Source organism: Musa acuminata, chromosome BXJ1-1 (assembly GCF_036884655.1).
Source record: "Musa acuminata AAA Group cultivar baxijiao chromosome BXJ1-1, Cavendish_Baxijiao_AAA, whole genome shotgun sequence".
In the NCBI taxonomy this organism is placed as follows: domain Eukaryota; kingdom Viridiplantae; phylum Streptophyta; class Magnoliopsida; order Zingiberales; family Musaceae; genus Musa; species Musa acuminata.
Window position 1 is genome coordinate 6263110 of NC_088327.1, and position 19347 is coordinate 6282456.

Here is a 19347-nt window from a genome sequence, read left to right on the forward strand (position 1 = left end):
TTGTCAATTTTAATAGTGTATACATCCTTGCCAATTATGTCTTGTTTGTTTCGTTTAATTTGTAATATATATACATACATACATATATATATATATATATATATATGTATATATATATATATATATATATATATATATATATATATATATATGTGTGTATATATATATGTACATATATATATGTGTATATATATATGTACATATATATATATATGTATATATATATATGTGTGTATATATATATATGTACATATATATACACATGTATATGTATACATATACACATGTATATATATATATATATATATTGATGGATAAATTTAAAAAAAATCCTTAAATTTAATAATTTTAAGATAACATTTTAAATTTGAAAAATTCTTGCTAAGCTCCTGAAAATATTATTTTATCCCTTACAAAATTTTAAAATTATTTTTTTCATATTTAGTTGTCGTTTTCACGCTACACCGTTGTATATAGTCCTTACGATATTTTTATAGCCATTAAGAACCCAAGCCAACCTCCTCCACTCGTAACCCTCACGCGAGGGTATGTTATCGTATCTTTATTGGTTTCCCTCCTTGTCTTTGCCCATAGCCTCTATCGTTAAACAAGTCCAATAAAAAATAAAAGGGAGCGATCAATGAGGCAAAGGCATAGTTAAAGGCTAGGCGGAGGACCGAGGGCAATGGCAATGATAATAAAATGATTATTTTAAAAAATATTTGGTAAGAATTTTTCATACTCAGAGTTTTGAAAATTTCTCAAACTTTGAGGTTGTTTTCGAAAATTTATCCTAATTTTATTATATGCAATATATTTCTCTAATTTTTATTATAAATATAAATTTTAGAAGAACAGGGACGTCTATCTAAATTTAGAACAAAGCAATCAGTTATATTGATCAGGTTCTATCATTGATAAAAATTTACATACGAAAAATATGAATGAATTGGAGTTTGATGAAGATGAGAGGGCATCAGTCTGTAACAAATGAAGGATGGTTTATTCAATCAAATCCCAATTGGATCGGGTCATTTCCGGGCAAGCAGATGATTTATCATAGAAGATAAAATGTCCAAAAAAAAAGGGATGGGTGAGAGCAGGAAAAAAATAAATAACTCAACCAAGAACACTTGAAGATGACTTCCACATAATTTACTGAGAAAATTTCACATTCACAAACTGGCCTTCCCATGCATTGCATGAGCTTTTGGCCTCCACACCACCAACTCAATATAGAATAACTTGATATTGCAGTCGAAAGATTGTTTGATGGGCATCTATTCTATGGGATGCAAAGTCCATTTCCTGAGATAACTGTATGCGGTTTGGATAGTGCCAAAACTGTGGTGCTTTATGAACCAGTTTCAATCGCTGAAATCAAAAAAGATATTGCAGCTGCTGGTTATAACAGTTCTAAAGCAACTTACCAATTGCAATATGCACAAGATGTAATAGTAGTTTAGGTTTTACATTGTAAAACTTGACAAGATCATGTCCGACATGAGTAAGCAAGATAGTTAAAGCTTCTCGATGACAAATAACAACCTTTCATCAAGCACATCCATATCACACAACATACAAGCAACATTAAAGCGGGAAGATTGCTAAACATTTCCAATCATCTATACAAGCTTTTTATACTTGTCTTCACCATGACATGAGAATGTCCAACTTCATTTTGGTCAACCAATTTCATCTCTGATGACAATAAACCACAATTTCAGAGTAAACGAACACAGTGCTGCTTACTCAGATCGTTACATTACTAGCTTCGAGTCTAGTGCTGCTGCAACGCTGGCCTCCCCTTGTTCCTGATTGAAATGCATGATGAGCAATGGTCTCAGAGAATATTAATTCAAATAAGCAAGAGCATTCGGGATGCCCTACCTCCATTCCCCATTTGATGTAATCTGGAGATTCGCAGGCCTTGTACTCCTCAACCAAGCTTTCTATAACTTCCCGAGACTCATCAAATTCAGAAAGATCATTGTCCTGTTGACGGTAACTCAAACAATTATACTCCGATAAAATTCAATGACTTGATTTTATTGTTCGTATAATTTTTCTCTGCACATGCTTGCACACAGCCCAAGGAGGTTTTTTTAATGTAAAACAGTAATTGTCTGATCAAATCAACATCCTATTCTTTTAGAAAGGTACTTGACGTCTCCGTAAGGAGGATGTTACCCGTGACAAGCAAACAGGTAGAAAGATCAATATGAGACAAAATTACTTCATAATTGAGGTTTATCAGTCTAACTCTTTCTCTGTATTATTTACATGCAGAAACACACAGATGTCTAGAATTGACATGCTTGATCACACAATAGAGAATCATTGAGTTGTCTGGCTACACTTCCTTATTGTCAAACAAAACATTCAGAAATAGAGAACTAACTCCAAAGATAATCTGGTGGAAGCTTCTACGACCTTTAGACTTGACATTTACAATGCAAGAACATGAAATTTGAAATTTCACTACCAGCAATCCCGGTTGAAAACATTTATGGCATTTATTTCACCAGGTATTCCTGTGTACACACTCTGCTCTGAAAGCTAATACAAGCACAGAACCCATGATGATCAGAAGCAGGGGAAAAGAATAAACTTAGTTTAATCGGATTGAGTAGGATTAATTTGTGTGCAACCCATACATGTCTGTCATGCCGAGCTGTGATATACTGTTTGACACGGGACTGTTTTGACCTTTTTTCTCTTCAATAATTTAACTAGTTTAGGATGTGTCTTCCAAATTTCATAAGTTGTCATAAGACAATATCTGCCACGATCTCATATTAGTTTCCAAGATTGTCCAAGAAGAATAAAAAAGAAAACTAAATGAAACGAAGGAGATAACCAAAAATCTGATTGAAGATTCTAAAGAAAAAGAAGATAATCCTTGAATTTCATCCCTGTAAGAAAGTTTTTTTTTTCAATTGAGGATTATACAAAGATTGTGGCCATTTAATCAGACAAAAAATTGTTTTCAGATACAAATCTGAAATGTTACTTGAAAGAAAGATTAAATGATTGATTTGAATTGATATATTGTACTTTTCCTTATTAAAGTACTTAAAAGAAAAAATGGGTCTTACTGAATATTTTCATGAACTTACGGCGAACATTGGAAACTTTCGATAATTGTCAAGGAAGGCCTGCTTTTTCCTTAGCTTTTCATACTGGCCCAGGCACTTGCTGAAAAGATGTCGAATGCTGGTATGGTTTGCTAGCATTAAACCGCTTACCTATATAATTTGCAGAAAGTATATAATCATTCCTTCTTATATTTCAGCAAGTCAAAATATATATTGTAAATGAACAAATGCAAGAGAGTGGGAAATTTAATTAGTGAAAAAGGTCTCCGAGGAAGAAAGTAGTTATACCCGATGAGTGGTTTGGATGTAGGGTGATTTTCTAGATAATGCAACCTGCAGATGATCATAATGAGAGCTCAAACCAATATCCAATAACCACCTATGACGGTAAATGATATGACATCCACATGACCTGAATGCTAGCTGGGCCCCACTCAATAAAATTGACAAGTTTTCTTTCCCGTATCCTTTGTAAGCTTTCATGTACCTGAAAACACAAGTATCAAAAAGCACCAAAAGAAAGTTTTAAGCTTAGAAAAACTAGAACAAGTTCATGATGCAAGTTGGGCGACTTAACTGACTGTCATAAGCTAAATGATACCAATAACCGCTGTCATGTCAGTGTTAAAAAAAATGGTAATTCTAACTTAAGGTAATTGGACAAAGAACTTTTTTTTCTCACTTCATGGTGCCCAAGATATGTCACTTTATTTGAGAAAGGAATGTTGTTCTCCCACATAACTTCATCTAAGTTAATTGATGGTAACCTAAGAAATTGCATTAATAGTCTGCATGCACATATTTAAGTAAATCCATAATAACTAATGAATCTAACCATAAAATAAACATTATTTTTGTCGATTAAAGAAGACATGATTCCAGAGATACTCAATTAATATACTTTGGTGCGACCTCAACAAGAATTTGAAGCTTGGAAGTCATGAAAATTATTACAGGAGATGACCACTAGGCTAAGTTGTCATAAAAGTATCTTGACATAACAAATGAGATGCAAAAATTTTAGAAGCAAATCATCGACGGTCCTTAATGCTTTACAATTTAATTTTGATTGGAAATCTTAAGGAATAAGATCTCAATTATTCTGAATGTTTACTGCATAGTAGCAAACTTCTGGCCTTTTAAGTTCACCAGAAACAGCCTAGTAAGCAATTCCATTTTCTCGACCAAAACTTTGTCATAGTACTGATTGTGAAAGTCATTCTTTTTTAGTTTATAAAGCTAGTGGAAAATGTGGAACTATTTATGACTTCCCCGGTGCACTTACAAGTAATAGCTTACATTGTCAACATTTTAACTACTAATTACTATAACAATTTATGAAATGGAAGATTTCACTAGTTTCTCCAAACTGTTTTTCTGCATTCTCAAATTTGTTGCAACAAGAAAAAGTGACCAAGATTCAGAATATTATTTTTGTTCTGCAGAAGCCCTTGTAGTCTCAGTTATAGCAAATTTGCTGGTTTTCATTTGATTTAATCCAAAAAGGTAAGGTTCATAAGTTCTAAAATAACACTTCGCATAGCCAGAGAAAAGAAAATTACAAAACCCAAGAATAAGAGTGCTTCTTTAAAGTTGTGTTTATTAGAGTAAGGTAACAAAAAGCTCATGTTTATTTAAAATTCCTACATAAAGAGACATTTAAAAGTAACAAAACTCCTTTTCCAGTGACTCAATGACTCTCACAACCTATCTATATGCATAGGATGACTCAACACTAACTGAACAACTAAACGATAACTTTTTCACTCTCCAACATATCAATTAAAAATATGGGAAAAAATAATCAGGAAATACCAAAGAAGAAAAAGATGCAATCCAAATATGACCAAAAGGTACACTTGGCTCACTAAGCTTTTTATAGATCAGATAGTTCAGAAATGCGTTTGATTATTTGCTTTCAGCAAATCCCCTTCTTGCATTTCTTTGTTCTATGTTGGCTTAAATAGCCAGTGTTTTCCAGTTAGCACTTCTTTCGATTGGTTCCTCTTGATAAACAAGAAAATGCCTACAATCCTTCTTGCTCAATTATAATTGGTTATTGTGCCATCAGAAACAGAAATATGTCTGGTCGCTGATAATATTAGCTCTCTACTTCCATCATTGCTTGCCTGTCCTGTAAAGATGGACTGCTACTACATAAACAATTAAAAAATTGTATATGTTGTAATGGATTTTAGATTGAATATTATCCAAGCCAATTGCTGCGAATGTACAACTTCTCATAAAATGTTTATAATACTCTTCAAGTGGAACAATCAAAACTTCTGCCACAAGATTTCCCAAATTTAGATTAGATAGAACATCATCGTCGATCCTATCTTAAACGAAATATTACCTGTGTAGGGTCCACATCTCCCTGAATGATATTTAATATGGATATGTATTTAGCTTGACTAGCCTCTTTTGTGCGGGCATAAGAAGACACCATGATATTTTTTGCCTGTAGAATACCAAAGGGTTGACACATAAAGTAGCACAAACACTGTCAGATGATTCAAAGGGATGGAAGCACTTACCTGCAACAGTCTTCTCATCACATCTAGCACAGTAGTTTTACGAATCATATTAACCTGCCAACAGTCCAAAGAAAAAACTCATAACAAAAACATCAACACTATTTATGCATAGAAAACAAATAATTTCCCGGTAAAAACTCTCCTATATAATAATTTTGAACAAGAATCTTAAGAAGAAATCAACAATGGCATAAGAATTAAATTGTCCATTGTAGGTCTTACATCAAAATAATTTTATCTATTACAGGTCAATCTAAGTCCAGAAAGATAGTAGATTAACGTTCCAAGAAGAATTAGTCTTAGCAAGAATTCTTGATTGCTATTAGAAGATAAAAGGATATTCAGGAGCCAGAATTATCATCTTAATCATCCTTGTCACCAATGTATCCTATCTTTTCTCAAAATGATACATGCACCAATCCAGAAGAAATGTATGCATGGCATGTCAGGATAAAGTTGGTTCTCTTAAATGAAATGATGTAAGCAAACTGCAGAAAGCATAGTGCAATCTACAACATCAATCGTATATATACAAATGCCAGGATTTTTCACTAAGACGTCAGGTTACTAAAAATTAGCATTGTGAAGAAATATAAACAAAACAAACTGATTCTAGATTCCATTTATTTTGTCATGACTTCCTGTCTTAATCTACCAATTATCCACACACTACTAAAGCAGTATATACAAAGAATAAATAGAAGTGAACCAGTTAAATCAACATTTTTGTCAATTTTAGGTCAATGTTATAAAACATCTAACATGTGATTATGAAATCTACAGATGATTGCCAATTTAGACTTTCTCTTTTCACTGCAATACTCGGAGTTATAAGAGCAAATGTCAAACCTGCCGTTCTACAGTAAGCGGTGTATATCCTGTCATTAGAAAATGGCATCTCGGAGTTGGAATTAGAGAGGCAAGGAGGCCAACCAAATCATTGTTCATGTATCCCGGGTAACGCAGAGTAGTTGTACTGGCAGACATTACTGTGGAAACCAAAGAGTTTGTTTGCGCAAAGGTGGGATTTGACAGGTGAAGGCGTTCCACGGCAATCCTATTTAGTGCCGTATTATCAAGAACAACAACACAATCAGCATTCAGTGTCAACCTCTTCAGAGTCAAGAGTGAGTTATACGGCTGGACAACCACATCACTAGTTTCCATCTGGTTGGGAAACACACTGTAAGTCTGGACGAGTTTTTTGCTATAACGGTCATTAAGAGTCTCCAGCAGATATGACCCCATACCTGCACTATACTCAAGTTACATGAGAAGAGAAACTGCACAAAGGGTTATGATATACCAACATAATGGCTATAGCATAACCTAAGAGGAAAAATAATAATAATACTGGTAGAATGCATATGGCACCAAATGCATCTCATCACTTAGCATAACAGGTACAAGAAGAAATTAAAGCATGAATTGCTATTTACTCTAGAACATACTGACATGAGGAATGGTGCAGCATAAAAAAACCAGCAGTAGAATTATCAGGAAATTATAAAAAAACCAACATAACTTTCTTGAATTCTATTTCCCAACATAGACAATCTTAATTCCCACAATGAAATCAGGCAGAGCAACTTATGTAAGGATCATCCAAAAATTCAGGAGGCCTTCAAATGCTTAGAGTTTCTACGCATTAACTCAATAATATCTGCAGACGATGACTCTCATCTAAACATAACAAATATTATGCCAAGGTCAATTCCTGATCAGGCAGCTGTTGATCATGGGAGCTTTATTCCTAAATGGAGATCAATTATAGCTTTAAAGATTAATGTCACTGATCTCTAGAGACTAAATCCTGCATGGGAAAATTAACCAATTCAAATGTCCAATTCAATGACTGATAGCCTAAACCTCATATGCACTTTCATGTGCAATACTCAAATGGGTATTGGATACAAGTTAGATGCATAAAGCAAGATAATAAAAGGAGCATAATGGAGTGGGTAGAAATAAAGTATAAGGTGCTCAAAGTCAAAGTTAAATGCAGCAACAATGAGGTCAAAACATAAATTTTGACACTTTTTTTAAGGTGATCATGTACCTAGTGAAACTCTAAATAAATTGATAAAACAGTTGTGGTCCTTAGCCATTCAATGCTACCAGACTTCAATGTTATACTAGTTACACTATGTGGCTTATGTTCTTAAAAGAGCAACAGCTGGAACAAAATAATGACATGTTAAACTAGAATTGTCCTGTTGTACTTGCAAGTAGCACTCTCATAGGACCATCTCCTTAATTATAACTAGGCATTACATCTTAATAAACATAAACTATTGGGTTCTAAGATGCTTAATGCTCATGGAAAGTAGTAATCCAGTTTTCCCATGGAGTCTTAGTGACCTTCAATGTTGCACACAAGCATTTCTCATCGATTCTCAGATAAATACAATGAGACATCTTTAATTATGTTACTATGCACTATCAGCATAATTTTTTCTAGTCAAAGAAACCAACTATAGATTTCTGTGTAGCTCTAACCTCTGACTTTATAATCTATATTGTTGCCTCTCATATCTGTCCTTCATGAAATTGCCTTAATAAAATAATAACAAAGAATTGCAGTAAAAACTAAAACAACCATATCAGGTATTGGAATTAACCATGATATACTGCAAAGTTAATTAAGCACTAGGACGCATGTTCTTCAGCTAATAATATGCAAGTACTCAAGAACTCCAAAATACATATAGATATGTCATGATATCATCAGAATAGACACTAATAATTATTGCTCATATGTGGTTGGAAAACCAACCCTAAACTCCAATTTGGTACAAGCTGTTAAGTCCATTTGAATGGACAAAAGGGATGCACTATAATTACCCACATGAGAAAGGTGTCAAAAGTCATATGAGAATGTAAGATGAACATTTTCAGATATTACAAATAAGAGAGAGGGAAAAGTCCAGCACCTGATCCGGTTCCACCAGCAATCGAGTGGCATAGAACAAAACCTTCAAGGCTATCACTTCCATCTGCTTCTCGGTCAACCATGTCCATGATATCATCTACAACTTGCTCTCCCTAGGTTTTAATTGTGTTACAGGAAATCAACATTAGGGCACGCCAACATTTAAAATGTGGTTAAAGAACAAGTATGACAACAGAAAAGATCACATTTTTTAAACATGCTGATAAAATTGAAGTGTGATGCCTGTATGTCTATTTTCAGTAGAAATTACTCACCGAAGAAGAAATCAAGAAAACTAGATAGATAAACCTCATTAGAATCAACAAGGCAATCATAGAATAACTACGACCTGACAATGTATTGTGAAGATATCCAATATCTAATGCATTGCCATCAGCCTTAGCATGCTTCTATGATCTATCAACAAAAAGATGTTCTAATCTCTAAATCACTAAAGAAAAAGAAATGGAACAAGAAAACTGTGATAAAAAATTTGCTAAAATATGAAGTCCTTCATTGCAAAATTCTTGTGAATAAACAGGTTATATTTCAACTTCTAAAAACAAGGTATCTAACAAAATAAATGATTATTAATGACCACAGAATGCAACTTGGCCGAAGTATGTTACATGATAAAAACTAAAGTTGCAAGAAATTCTTCTTGTATGGATTTACACTTCCAACCGAATAATCAATCCTTGCAACCGCTATGTTTGACAGTTAAAACTGCTTTGCAAAAGCTAACAGCTTTATCATTAACATGTCTAAATGCATGGATCCTTACAACTTACTTTTTATATCATTTATTATATTCAATAAAAGGTCAAAAGTAGCATCTACAGTGCCTGCACTCACCACTGTCCATATTAGGCTACACACCAACACCAAAAGTCATTTGATAAGTGTACCAAATAAACAAGTTTATCATATTTTTTTTGTAAAAAACAACTGGTTAAGAGCCGGAAAACTTCAATTCACCTAACAGAGCATTGAAAACTTTAATACTCCATGATAAAGCATTATAACATCTAAAGTTATCATCGTGACAAACTTTGCAACAAAGAGTGAAATGAAATTGCACGTTGTTTGCAATTAAGTTATCGATTTGCTTTCTACCAAAAGTTCATTATGTAATGACCTCAAAGTTCAGTCATAAGACAAACAAGATGACTATTCTGAACACAATTATGGAGTAACAGATGGGACTGACATAGAAGAGTTTTATTTGGTTTGTGAAAACTGAACAGCACTAACGAACTTGTCTATTTCCATCATCATCACATGGATTTTTCCTTGAATTAATTGTCCATATAGCAAAAATCCAACAAGTTAAAACACAGTGCCAAACTAATGCTTGACTGACATTCCAATTAAATATGCATTATGTGGTAAATGAAAAGATTTTTCCATTATCTGGTAAATTCAGATTAAATTGCTGGACACAAGAAATCATCACAAATAAAACAACAACGGGTGTCAGGAAATGGTAATCAGAAGTTACCAAATATTTGGTTCTCTCTTGTTCTTAATTGCAGGTGCATGTTAAGAGGAATGACACCTCACTCTATGTTTAAGAATTTATGCAGACAGGAAACACAATCATGGCTTAACTAATAAAGCTTATTCAGCAGTTCAAACTTCAAACTTCAAAGGACACAGTATCATGGATTTCCAATTCATGTTCCAAAATTCCAACCTGCAATACGGCACCTCTAGTTTTTCTTTCAGAGTTCATCTCATTGAGTATGTTTTCGAAATTGTTGTTTCTAGTCAGTAGTATTATGTGCAAACAGGAAATAAGGTGTGCAACCTTGAATTTCACAAGAAAAATATCCAGGAGGACTATCATTCTAGTAAGTTTAGCAATGTGTACAAGTTAGCAAAATATTTCAAAAATAATATGCAGAAAATTCAGTCTATATTTAGCATGGTTCCCTTAAACAGAAAGGTGCAATTGAATTATACAAAATGATCAAATACTGAACTAGTGTATACCAGAAACTGGAAATTACATGGTCACCTAAATTAAATCACAAAAAGAAGAGGAAGAATCTGATAGGATTTACCAATGTCATGTCATACCTGGTGATATCCACTAGCCCAGTTGTTTCCGGCACCACCTCCATGATCTGAGACAAAAATGTTTTCATGATTGTAAAGGTTTCTGTATTCACTATTTTGTATGCCATTAATAACCCTTGGTTCTAGATCCATTAGAAGAGCTCTTGGTATATAGTGTTGATCATCTGCTTGATAGAAGAAGACATCCTTCCTGTCACCACCCTGCAGCAAGTAAATAAATATTTATTATGTTTTAGTATCACATAAACCCTGAACTCCAAAATTTATCTGCATAGTGCTCTATCATCATGGTGTTTCACATTTTTGTCCGATCATGCCATTGTCTCCAGCCATCAGAGTGGAGAAACTCCATATGGTATAACATCAATAGGTTACAAACTTATCTACAGCAAGATTTTTAATAGAAACTAAGTAAGCAGGATGATCCAAAGAAGAACGGAAATCTTTTGTCGATAACTTCAGTTGCTAATAGAAGGAACCATATAGAAGAAAACATAGGAGCCACAAAGACTTTGAAAGAAACATAAAGCTTATCTTTTTTTACATTTGTAGCAGGATATTAAGTAATTGTGATCGATGACTGTCAAACCTAACATCAAATGGACACCAAGGCTCAGTCACTACTATGGTAATCACTTTTTCCATAAAGTCAAATTACAAGACCGTATAAGTCTTTTTTCATGTTTCATGATCCCAAGGGAAGTCACATAGGAGTAAAAGGAACCTGATAACAAGTGATAAGGTACAAAAAAACGATTGTCCCAAGAAGACTGATGCACAACTTCTGCCAACTCCTCCTCATTGCATTAAGAGATTACTTAAATAGGCCCTTAATGTTAAAATGTATAATAATTTAGAAACGAGCCACAAAATCATATATGTTTTATAACCACCTAAGCCGCTTAAATCACATCCTCTCCCGTGAAAATTCAGCTTAAACTGGTTGTCCTAGAGTATACTGCAGCAATCTTAAACTCCTTGCTACGGAGACAACACGCATCTCGTTGGAACTGGCAAGGCAAGACAAGTATCTGGGTAAACAAACTGCCTTCAGGTGAAAAAAATCCAATCTCGGACACCCGAGATGAATTCATTCCGAATCAAAATAGGAACCGATGACTAGGTGTAACTATCAAATCTTCGGCATTCGATACGGATATATGCTAACGGACAGACAAAGCCAAACCGGATCCAGAGAGGGCGGAGAGGGAAGTAGGGATCGGACGAGCCTGAGTAGCGAAATCTTCGAGGAGGCCGTCCTTGCCGATGCCGTGCTCGAGACAGAGCTGCTTCCAGAACTCCATGCCGATCTGGTTGCCGCATTGCCCCACCTGAATGGTTATGATCTCGCGCGGCATCCCTTCAAAGCAGATCAAAAGCAGAGGATGGTGTTCCTGGAGGAGAAGGGTTAGGGTTTCTTCCTCCCTCGCGACCGGACTCGATCTCCCGCCTCTCTGCCGCTTCCTGGCTCGCTCGTGGGAGAACAAAGAGGGGTTTAAGAGAGATGCGATGGAGATTGGCGAATACTGAGGAGTTAAAGCGGCTGGGTCGGGTCTGTTCACGACAGAATCCGACCCGAACTATGTTTTTGTTCATAATTCGTTGAATTTTTTTTAACCGGTTTTAAATTTGTTGAATCAAAGAAAGATGAAAAATAAAAGAAATAAAAGAGGTGGGAAAACAGAACATACTGCTTTGGTGATAACATTAAACCCCTACAGTAAATACTCAAAATGGGGGCCTCTTCAGGGTAAAAAGTAAATATTCTTTTTCCAAGAAAAAGAAACTGTGGATTATTTATAATACTGTTAACTATCTGTCAGAGTTTAACGAATAAAAAATTATTTTTTTATTAAAAAATTAGTATATTATTATATAAGTGATGAGTTATGTACGTCATTTGATATTATAAATAAAAAAAAGGCTAATATGTTTAAAAGAATAAACAACAACGCTTCACGAAACAGAGGATTTGTTAACAAAAATGTCTACGATTATTTTAGAGTACTATTCGAAAGTTATGCATTGGATTCAATCTTGTTTTGCCACTATTCGAAGATTCTCCATAATAGTTGTTGCTTCACTGTATTGGCATTAATAATTAATTTACAATTTAGATATTAAAACTAATATTTTTATCTTTCAACCCAAGTCAGTTGATGCCAACTACAATGTGCCGCGTTGAACCAATCTTGAAAGGATATATATATGCCGCCAAAAATCTTAATATTTGAATATATATATATATATATATATATATAATATAATTTTAATTTAGTTAATGCTTGAGTATTTAATATTAGCCACAATTAAGAGATTTTGTATTTAGCATTTATATCTCTATAAACCCTATACACTTTCATATATCATTCTAGGTAATCTTTATGTTGAATCCTTGATGCAAAACTATAACAAGGTAGATCCTCCATCTACATCGAAACAAAATGCACAAGAAAAGAATAATCAACTTGTGACTGAAATGGTAACAATTCTTGTTGCCCTTTTCGGATTCAAATAAATCAACTGGAAACAAACAAATCTTTAAAGCTTTGAGTTTATAGTGGAAAGACTAACATATACAGTAAACAAACCTTTACCTGTTGTGACTTTGCATCTCGGCAAGAAGTCGCAAACATATGAGACTTATAACTAACATTTTTTTGTAGGTGTAAGGACTATATATACATGTATAAACATATAGCTTATGGTAAGCACAATCAAATACCACAAATGCTTACTATTTCTTGAATCTGTAAACATGTTTGCTTACCGGAGTGATTTTGGCTCACCTCCTTGCAAATTATCTGATAGCAAACCAGAGAGTAGAAACTAATCATCCATGTGGGAGTATTGGACCTGCATCATGTCTTTCGTATCATCGTCAACTCGGAAGAGCTGCAATAAAATTTCAGGGAATAATACCCAATGCAACTTAAATAACTTTCTGACTCCAACCACAGCAGAATCTGCCACCAACTGTTTCTAGACCACAAAACATTTAACAAACTTAATTAATTCAATAATTGGTGGTGGCACAACCCATGAAAAATCAAAACTGAATACTTGTTCTGTTTTCTTGACTCCAAACCTAAAATAACTCCTGAATTCCTTGAAAGCATATCCAAAACAATATTTAAGAAAGCTTGACCATCCAAAGTATATGCAGCATGACATTCAGCATTTGACCTCCCTCAATCCATAGGCAAAGTATAAACATGTCGGATCAGTCGCACCGTCCTTATAATATGCAAACACCACGCTGCCATCATCGTGCATACTTTCACCCACAAAACTGCCAAAAGATATTTGTCAGAAAGAAAGGGATTCTAAAAGAATCACAACCTACCTTCAGAACTGTCATTCGATTATAAAATATAGAGTCTGATGTCTTAATAAAAAGTGACATAAAGTGCAGTAATTTATACTAGTATTATGTGCCAAAAGGCAAAAGAATGAACGAAGTTATGCTACAAAGAGTAAGAGTTTGATGAAAACGACAACAATGATATGCAAGGAAAAAAATGTAACAAAGATTGTGATGGTTTTTAACAATTTTATTCTTTGACAGATAAATGAAAGAAAAAAAGTAAACTAACATAAAATATAAAAAAAACAAATAAGATCCTTACAATTGTAGGTCTTTGAGCTTTGAAAGTAAGAACTTTGTAGCTCCCTCGATATGTTTTTTGAACAGTTCTTGCTTCTCTTCATCAAGTTTCGGTGTCAATAACTTGATATAACGCTTCATATAAGTCACAAATTGTTTCTTGTCAAAAGCAGGTTGTTCCTGAAAATGATATGAGGCCACTTTCATACTAAATAAAGTCCAAAAATATCTAAATAGATCTAACGAACCACATAAAAGACATTAAAAAATGTTAACCTGGAGCCTGAACGTGTCGACTATATCGACCACCTTAATAGCAGAATCATCAACCCCTTCATCTTCTCCACCTTCTGCAGAAGGGTTTGCACCAATGTCTACATCAATAGCTCCTTTAACCACCCACTGCCAAATGTCAAGAATTTTGAGTGGCATTGAGGTAACATATATGCAAATTTATGCACAACAATTAACCATCTTGATATGGTGTCATGGATTAGTACAAAAGAAAGCAGCAGAGAGAGTAGGTGGTGTACCAAAAACAAAGGCCATACATCAATAGTATTATAAAAGTAACATATAAAGAAAGGCATAAGAAAAAAACATACAAGTTTAATATTCAATTGATAATGACGTAGAGTAAAACCATATCCTTACCTTCCCTTCAACTTCCCACAACATCCCATTTTCAATTTCCTTGTAACAGAATGAGTCTGACAATAGCTCATCATCTGTAAAAACACAAAAGACAAATTTACAAGTTTTAAGACGTCGTCGGCAACTATCAAAAACAAAAATAAATAAATAAATAAATAACGCTTCTCTCTATCGACAACAAGCATAGATAAAGTCATCATAGAATCAACCAAGAAGTGAAAGTGACAGACTTTCTTTCAAGGAACAATTTACTAATTGCAAATATTAGATATTGTCATATGAAACGAACAAAAAAGTGCCATAATTTGTCTAGCCAATCTCCAAGGTTCAGAAAAACAAAGTGTCACAAGCTTCTCAAAAGCAAAATTGGAGATATCCTGAAAACTACAGTATACATTACAATGGAACTTGAGCATATTGTACACCATACCGACAGCCACATAAACACCACAGTACCCTTGCAAGTCCTAAAGGCCTGTATGTTATAGATATGTTCCAATAATCAATTTTTTTAAGTGGTTCTGTAACTTTCCTTTTTCAGTCTTAATATATCTTTTGTGAAAATATAGCATGTAGCAAGTACATCAGTGCAACATTATGAGACATAACAGTGGAACCTAACAAGGAGCACCTATACCAATGAAATCTAGTGTGATAAAAGGGATTGAAAAGTTATATTCTCCAACTTCCGAGGAATCAACTTAGTTCCATATAATTGATGAGAAATAAACCACAGATTAGCTTCTGTCATGAATTTTATTTCATTAAGGCCTAGGTGGAATACCAATTCTCCAAACAAGAAGGATTTGATACCTCGATCATTTATAATGGTGCTTCGATTTGCATTCCTAATGATTTCAAAAAGTGTATCAAAATTCCACCCATCTAAGGTCATATTCACATTCTTGTGATCATGACACAGAAATGTACAAGGAATGGGCCATTCAAATCTCAAATAAAATTTAGTTCGCCATTGAAATTGGAACAGTGGAATTGAAGTTAGATCGACTACTTTTGGTTTGCACATTTACATAAATCATGTAAAAATCAGAATCTAAAACATGGAATAACCCACCTCGATCGTATACAAATTCCCTCGATGGGATCAGATTCAATCAAAAGCATAAAGTGATATCTGATTCCCCCAAGCAGTCATTATATTTACCAACTTCCAATACTCAAGCTCTTCAAATGAAATAAAATGTTTGTTTCAAACATATCTCACTGCTTCTATATCTGATTTGATGAAGATCAAGAACCAAAAGCCATTCGATGATGACTGAGATAATGGACAATGTCCTAGATTTAATATGACAATGTCCTGGCCTTCTCCGTTCAGGTAATGGACACAGACAAGCATAACCAACATCGACAAGGCATAGAGATTCCGATCCAAACAAAATTTACCGGGCCAGTTACTGTACATCATTTTTATGTTTTATGATTCATGGAGCACAAACAGACATGAACCAGAGCACTCATAGCTAATAAAAAGCGTGCTTAAACACCTACAGATAACAACATAAGCTCCAAACAATCACCCAATGACAACATAAGTTGAAGACCAATATGATACAAATCTGATATTGACATACAAATATCATTCTGTAAACCATGACACTCAGCCCATTCTCCCATCCATACTCAAAATCGACTCGAGGACCACAATAGTTGATCAACAATAAGCTCTGATGCTGGTTTGCAGTATTCTTGAAATATAATTCAATTGCTTAATGTGATCAAAGTTCTGCAGTGTCCGGATAACAATAATAATCTAAGAGTGATCCAAAACACAAGCACAAACAGAATAAACAGATAAAGAAGCAATTTAATAACGAGTATAGCATAAGAAAATGGGTCCTGTACATCAACAGAACGAAAGCGACTATCCCCACCCCAAACCAGTAACACCCGAAGAAAATTAACCACACTACAAATAAAAGCGAAACAACACGCAAAATACTATCGAAGATGCGGGAATCAAATCAGGAGGAAGACAAGAAGAGCAAGTTAAGAATGCAGCTTCAATTATGAGGTCGTGATTCCCAAGATCCCAAGTTTTCTTCGGATCTACGAATTAGTTTCACTGTGCGCTCCGATTCCGCCACAAGGAACGGCATCGGGAGTTCAAATACTTGATGAAAAAAGAGATGATAATCTTTATTCATACCAGTGAGCAAATCCTGATAAAGCAACATAGTTCCACCCGAGATCAAACCTAGCGAGGAGAGCGGCGGCGCGAGAGAGAGAAAGAGGGGAAGGTGGGGTTTGGACCGACGCAGAGACGCGCTATTTATAGCCGAGGTTTGGGCGTCTTCCGCGGTGCGGTGTTCTGCTCGGGTTATTTCTATTTTTTATTTTCTTTCAAAGACACCTAATTTGACGAAGATGCCGATTTTTGACCGCCCGATATGGAATGAACGGCTGTGACCTTCCTATACTGCGGAATGCGAGTGGCTTTCCTCGGATGCCCGAAAAATAAACAAAAAAGCAACCATGAAGTGATGATTTACCCAAATAAGACCTAAGCTCCGAAAGCTATTCTTTTTTTCCGAATTTATCTGTAATTTTTTGAGTAAATTATGAGATAATTGTTGAGAATTTTGAGATTGATATGTGAAACTACTACTAAAGATAGAAAAAAAATATATTTTTATTATGAATTAAGTATTATTTAGATAAAAGATGAGAAAAAATTATTTAAAATTATATAAATATTTGTATAGAAAACTTTCGGATACAAAAGATGTGAAATGATTCATGTTAGTGATACGAAGAGAGATAAAAGAATATCTAAAATATATATTAATATAAATTATAAATATAGATTTAAATAATTTAAGTTTAATTAAATATTTAATTTTTTATAAATTTCAATGATAATGAAAGATCTATATATTCAACCTTAAATAGTTGAGACTTATAGTCTTATCGTTATTGTTATATATAATATAAACTTTTTAAAGTTTTTTTAACCATCAATTGATTTTTTTTATTCAATTAGCTCAAAAAAAATATAGTTGACTTTTGGATCACACCCCTTAGGGTTAGGGTAGACCATATACCTCTCGCCCACTGTAACATTATTTTAAACGATGAGACAAGTGAAATCAATTTAAATACGTCAAGTTGGCCATAAAAAATAACTAATAGATAGATTCATGATGTTAAAATACTTAACAAAATTTAATATTATGATCTTACAAATATTAATATTGTATTATATATGTATAAAAATGTACCTTTAAATTTTTATATTTTTAATTAAAAATTTGATTGTATATCTATTAACTCGAGTTGTGATATGATGTGAATAACAATGATATGTTGTCTTATATATGTGAGCAACAAGTCTAGTGTAGTTAAGGAGGACTTAAATGCTTACTCATAAATTGATAAAAGCTTATATGCTTATTTGATAATCGAAGACTAAGGTCCGATAAGTCTCTTAATATGATCTATCCAATGCTTAAGTCAATGATAGAATAAAAATAATAATAATAAATAATAGCTGACATTGATTATCGTTACCGAATGACCTTCTATAGTGAGTCTAACTCGATGAAATATTTTGAGATATAGGTGAAGAAAGTCTAACTCGATAAAATATTTTGAGATATAGGTGAATTATTCTATGGGCATTTGTCTCATGTCATCCTTATGCTGATTGAGTTATTAATTGTTTGAGTCATAATCGAGATGAATGTTTCTTATATCATTTGTCATCCCACTCTCTCCCAAAAGGTGTATTCCATGATTTCTCCCAAAGGAGAAATTATGTGATTGGCATATTATGTGCATTTTGATGCTTAGCCTAGGACAAATGCATCAGTAATGGATGAGATAATATGAACTATCACTATATATTGAGTAGTTTACTTTAGGCGGTAGAGTGGATGTGATTGACCCAAAATAGTGGTATCAAAACATCCATATTAGACAATAGATAATATAATAATCGATTCATTACAGCCACTAACTGATTTGCTGTAAAGTAATCGTGATGGCCACATCGAGTGGTATAGGAGATGATGACTGATTTCTCGATCAATTATTGGTTTATATTTTTTTTGTTACGCATGTGATGTTGACCATAGATTTTTTTAAAAATACTCTTAATGCTTTTATTCACGAAAAATACATAGATCGTTCATTCATGAATAATGAATTAGATGTCTTTGATGCCTTTATCTATGAATGACGCATTGGATGCTTCTTGTGTTGATTGGGCTGTCATATTTTAAGTCTTAATTCTGATAAATAATTTATATTTTTAATTAATTTGATATAAAATTATAAAAAATAGATACTAGTGTTGGTTTATGTTTGAATATTAGTATTATTAGAATTCTGGAGAAAGAAGACGGCACTCGATTACCGAACAGGTTCATACCCATTGTATAGTACAGATATCCAACGGTTGATATTTGATCATTT

The 19347-nt window shown here is 33.7% G+C and overlaps 2 protein-coding genes across 2 annotated transcripts; both read right to left on the reverse strand.

Moving 5' to 3' along the window:
* Positions 1-1452: 1452 nt before the first annotated feature.
* Positions 1453-12141, reverse strand: LOC135632827 (tubulin gamma-2 chain). The gene is made up of 11 exons (XM_065141654.1): positions 11879-12141; positions 10650-10850; positions 8569-8680; positions 6485-6885; positions 5636-5689; positions 5455-5559; positions 3511-3585; positions 3387-3431; positions 3120-3248; positions 1891-1995; positions 1453-1814 (listed from the first exon to the last, which is right to left on the reverse strand). The coding sequence occupies exons 1-11, from the start codon at positions 12005-12007 to the stop codon at positions 1761-1763; spliced, it is 1410 nt and encodes a 469-aa protein (XP_064997726.1). The 5' UTR covers positions 12008-12141; the 3' UTR covers positions 1453-1760.
* Positions 12142-13545: 1404 nt separating this feature from the next.
* Positions 13546-17216, reverse strand: LOC103985513 (translationally-controlled tumor protein homolog). Its single transcript, XM_009403239.3, has 5 exons — positions 17081-17216; positions 14911-14984; positions 14533-14658; positions 14279-14436; positions 13546-13941 (listed from the first exon to the last, which is right to left on the reverse strand). The coding sequence occupies exons 1-5, from the start codon at positions 17106-17108 to the stop codon at positions 13824-13826; spliced, it is 504 nt and encodes a 167-aa protein (XP_009401514.2). The 5' UTR covers positions 17109-17216; the 3' UTR covers positions 13546-13823.
* Between the last annotated feature and the right edge of the window lie 2131 nt (positions 17217-19347).

Bases quoted from the DNA above. Each gene is read 5' to 3' on its own strand.
- LOC135632827 (XM_065141654.1), bottom strand. From the start codon at position 12,007: ATGCCGCGCGAGATCATAACCATTCAGGTGGGGCAATGCGGCAACCAG. The intron at 10,851-11,878 runs GCTCGTCCGATC...TACTTGCTGCAG, and splicing joins TCGAAGATTTCGCTACTCAG to GGTGGTGACAGGAAGGATGT. The intron at 3,249-3,386 runs GTATAACTACTT...CAAATTATATAG, and splicing joins ACATCCAAACCACTCATCGG to GTAAGCGGTTTAATGCTAGC.
- LOC103985513 (XM_009403239.3), bottom strand. From the start codon at position 17,108: ATGTTGCTTTATCAGGATTTGCTCACTG. The intron at 14,985-17,080 runs GTATGAATAAAG...GTGTTTTTACAG, and splicing joins TTATCAGGATTTGCTCACTG to ATGATGAGCTATTGTCAGAC. The intron at 14,659-14,910 runs GTAAGGATATGG...GACATTTGGCAG, and splicing joins TGTGGGAAGTTGAAGGGAAG to TGGGTGGTTAAAGGAGCTAT.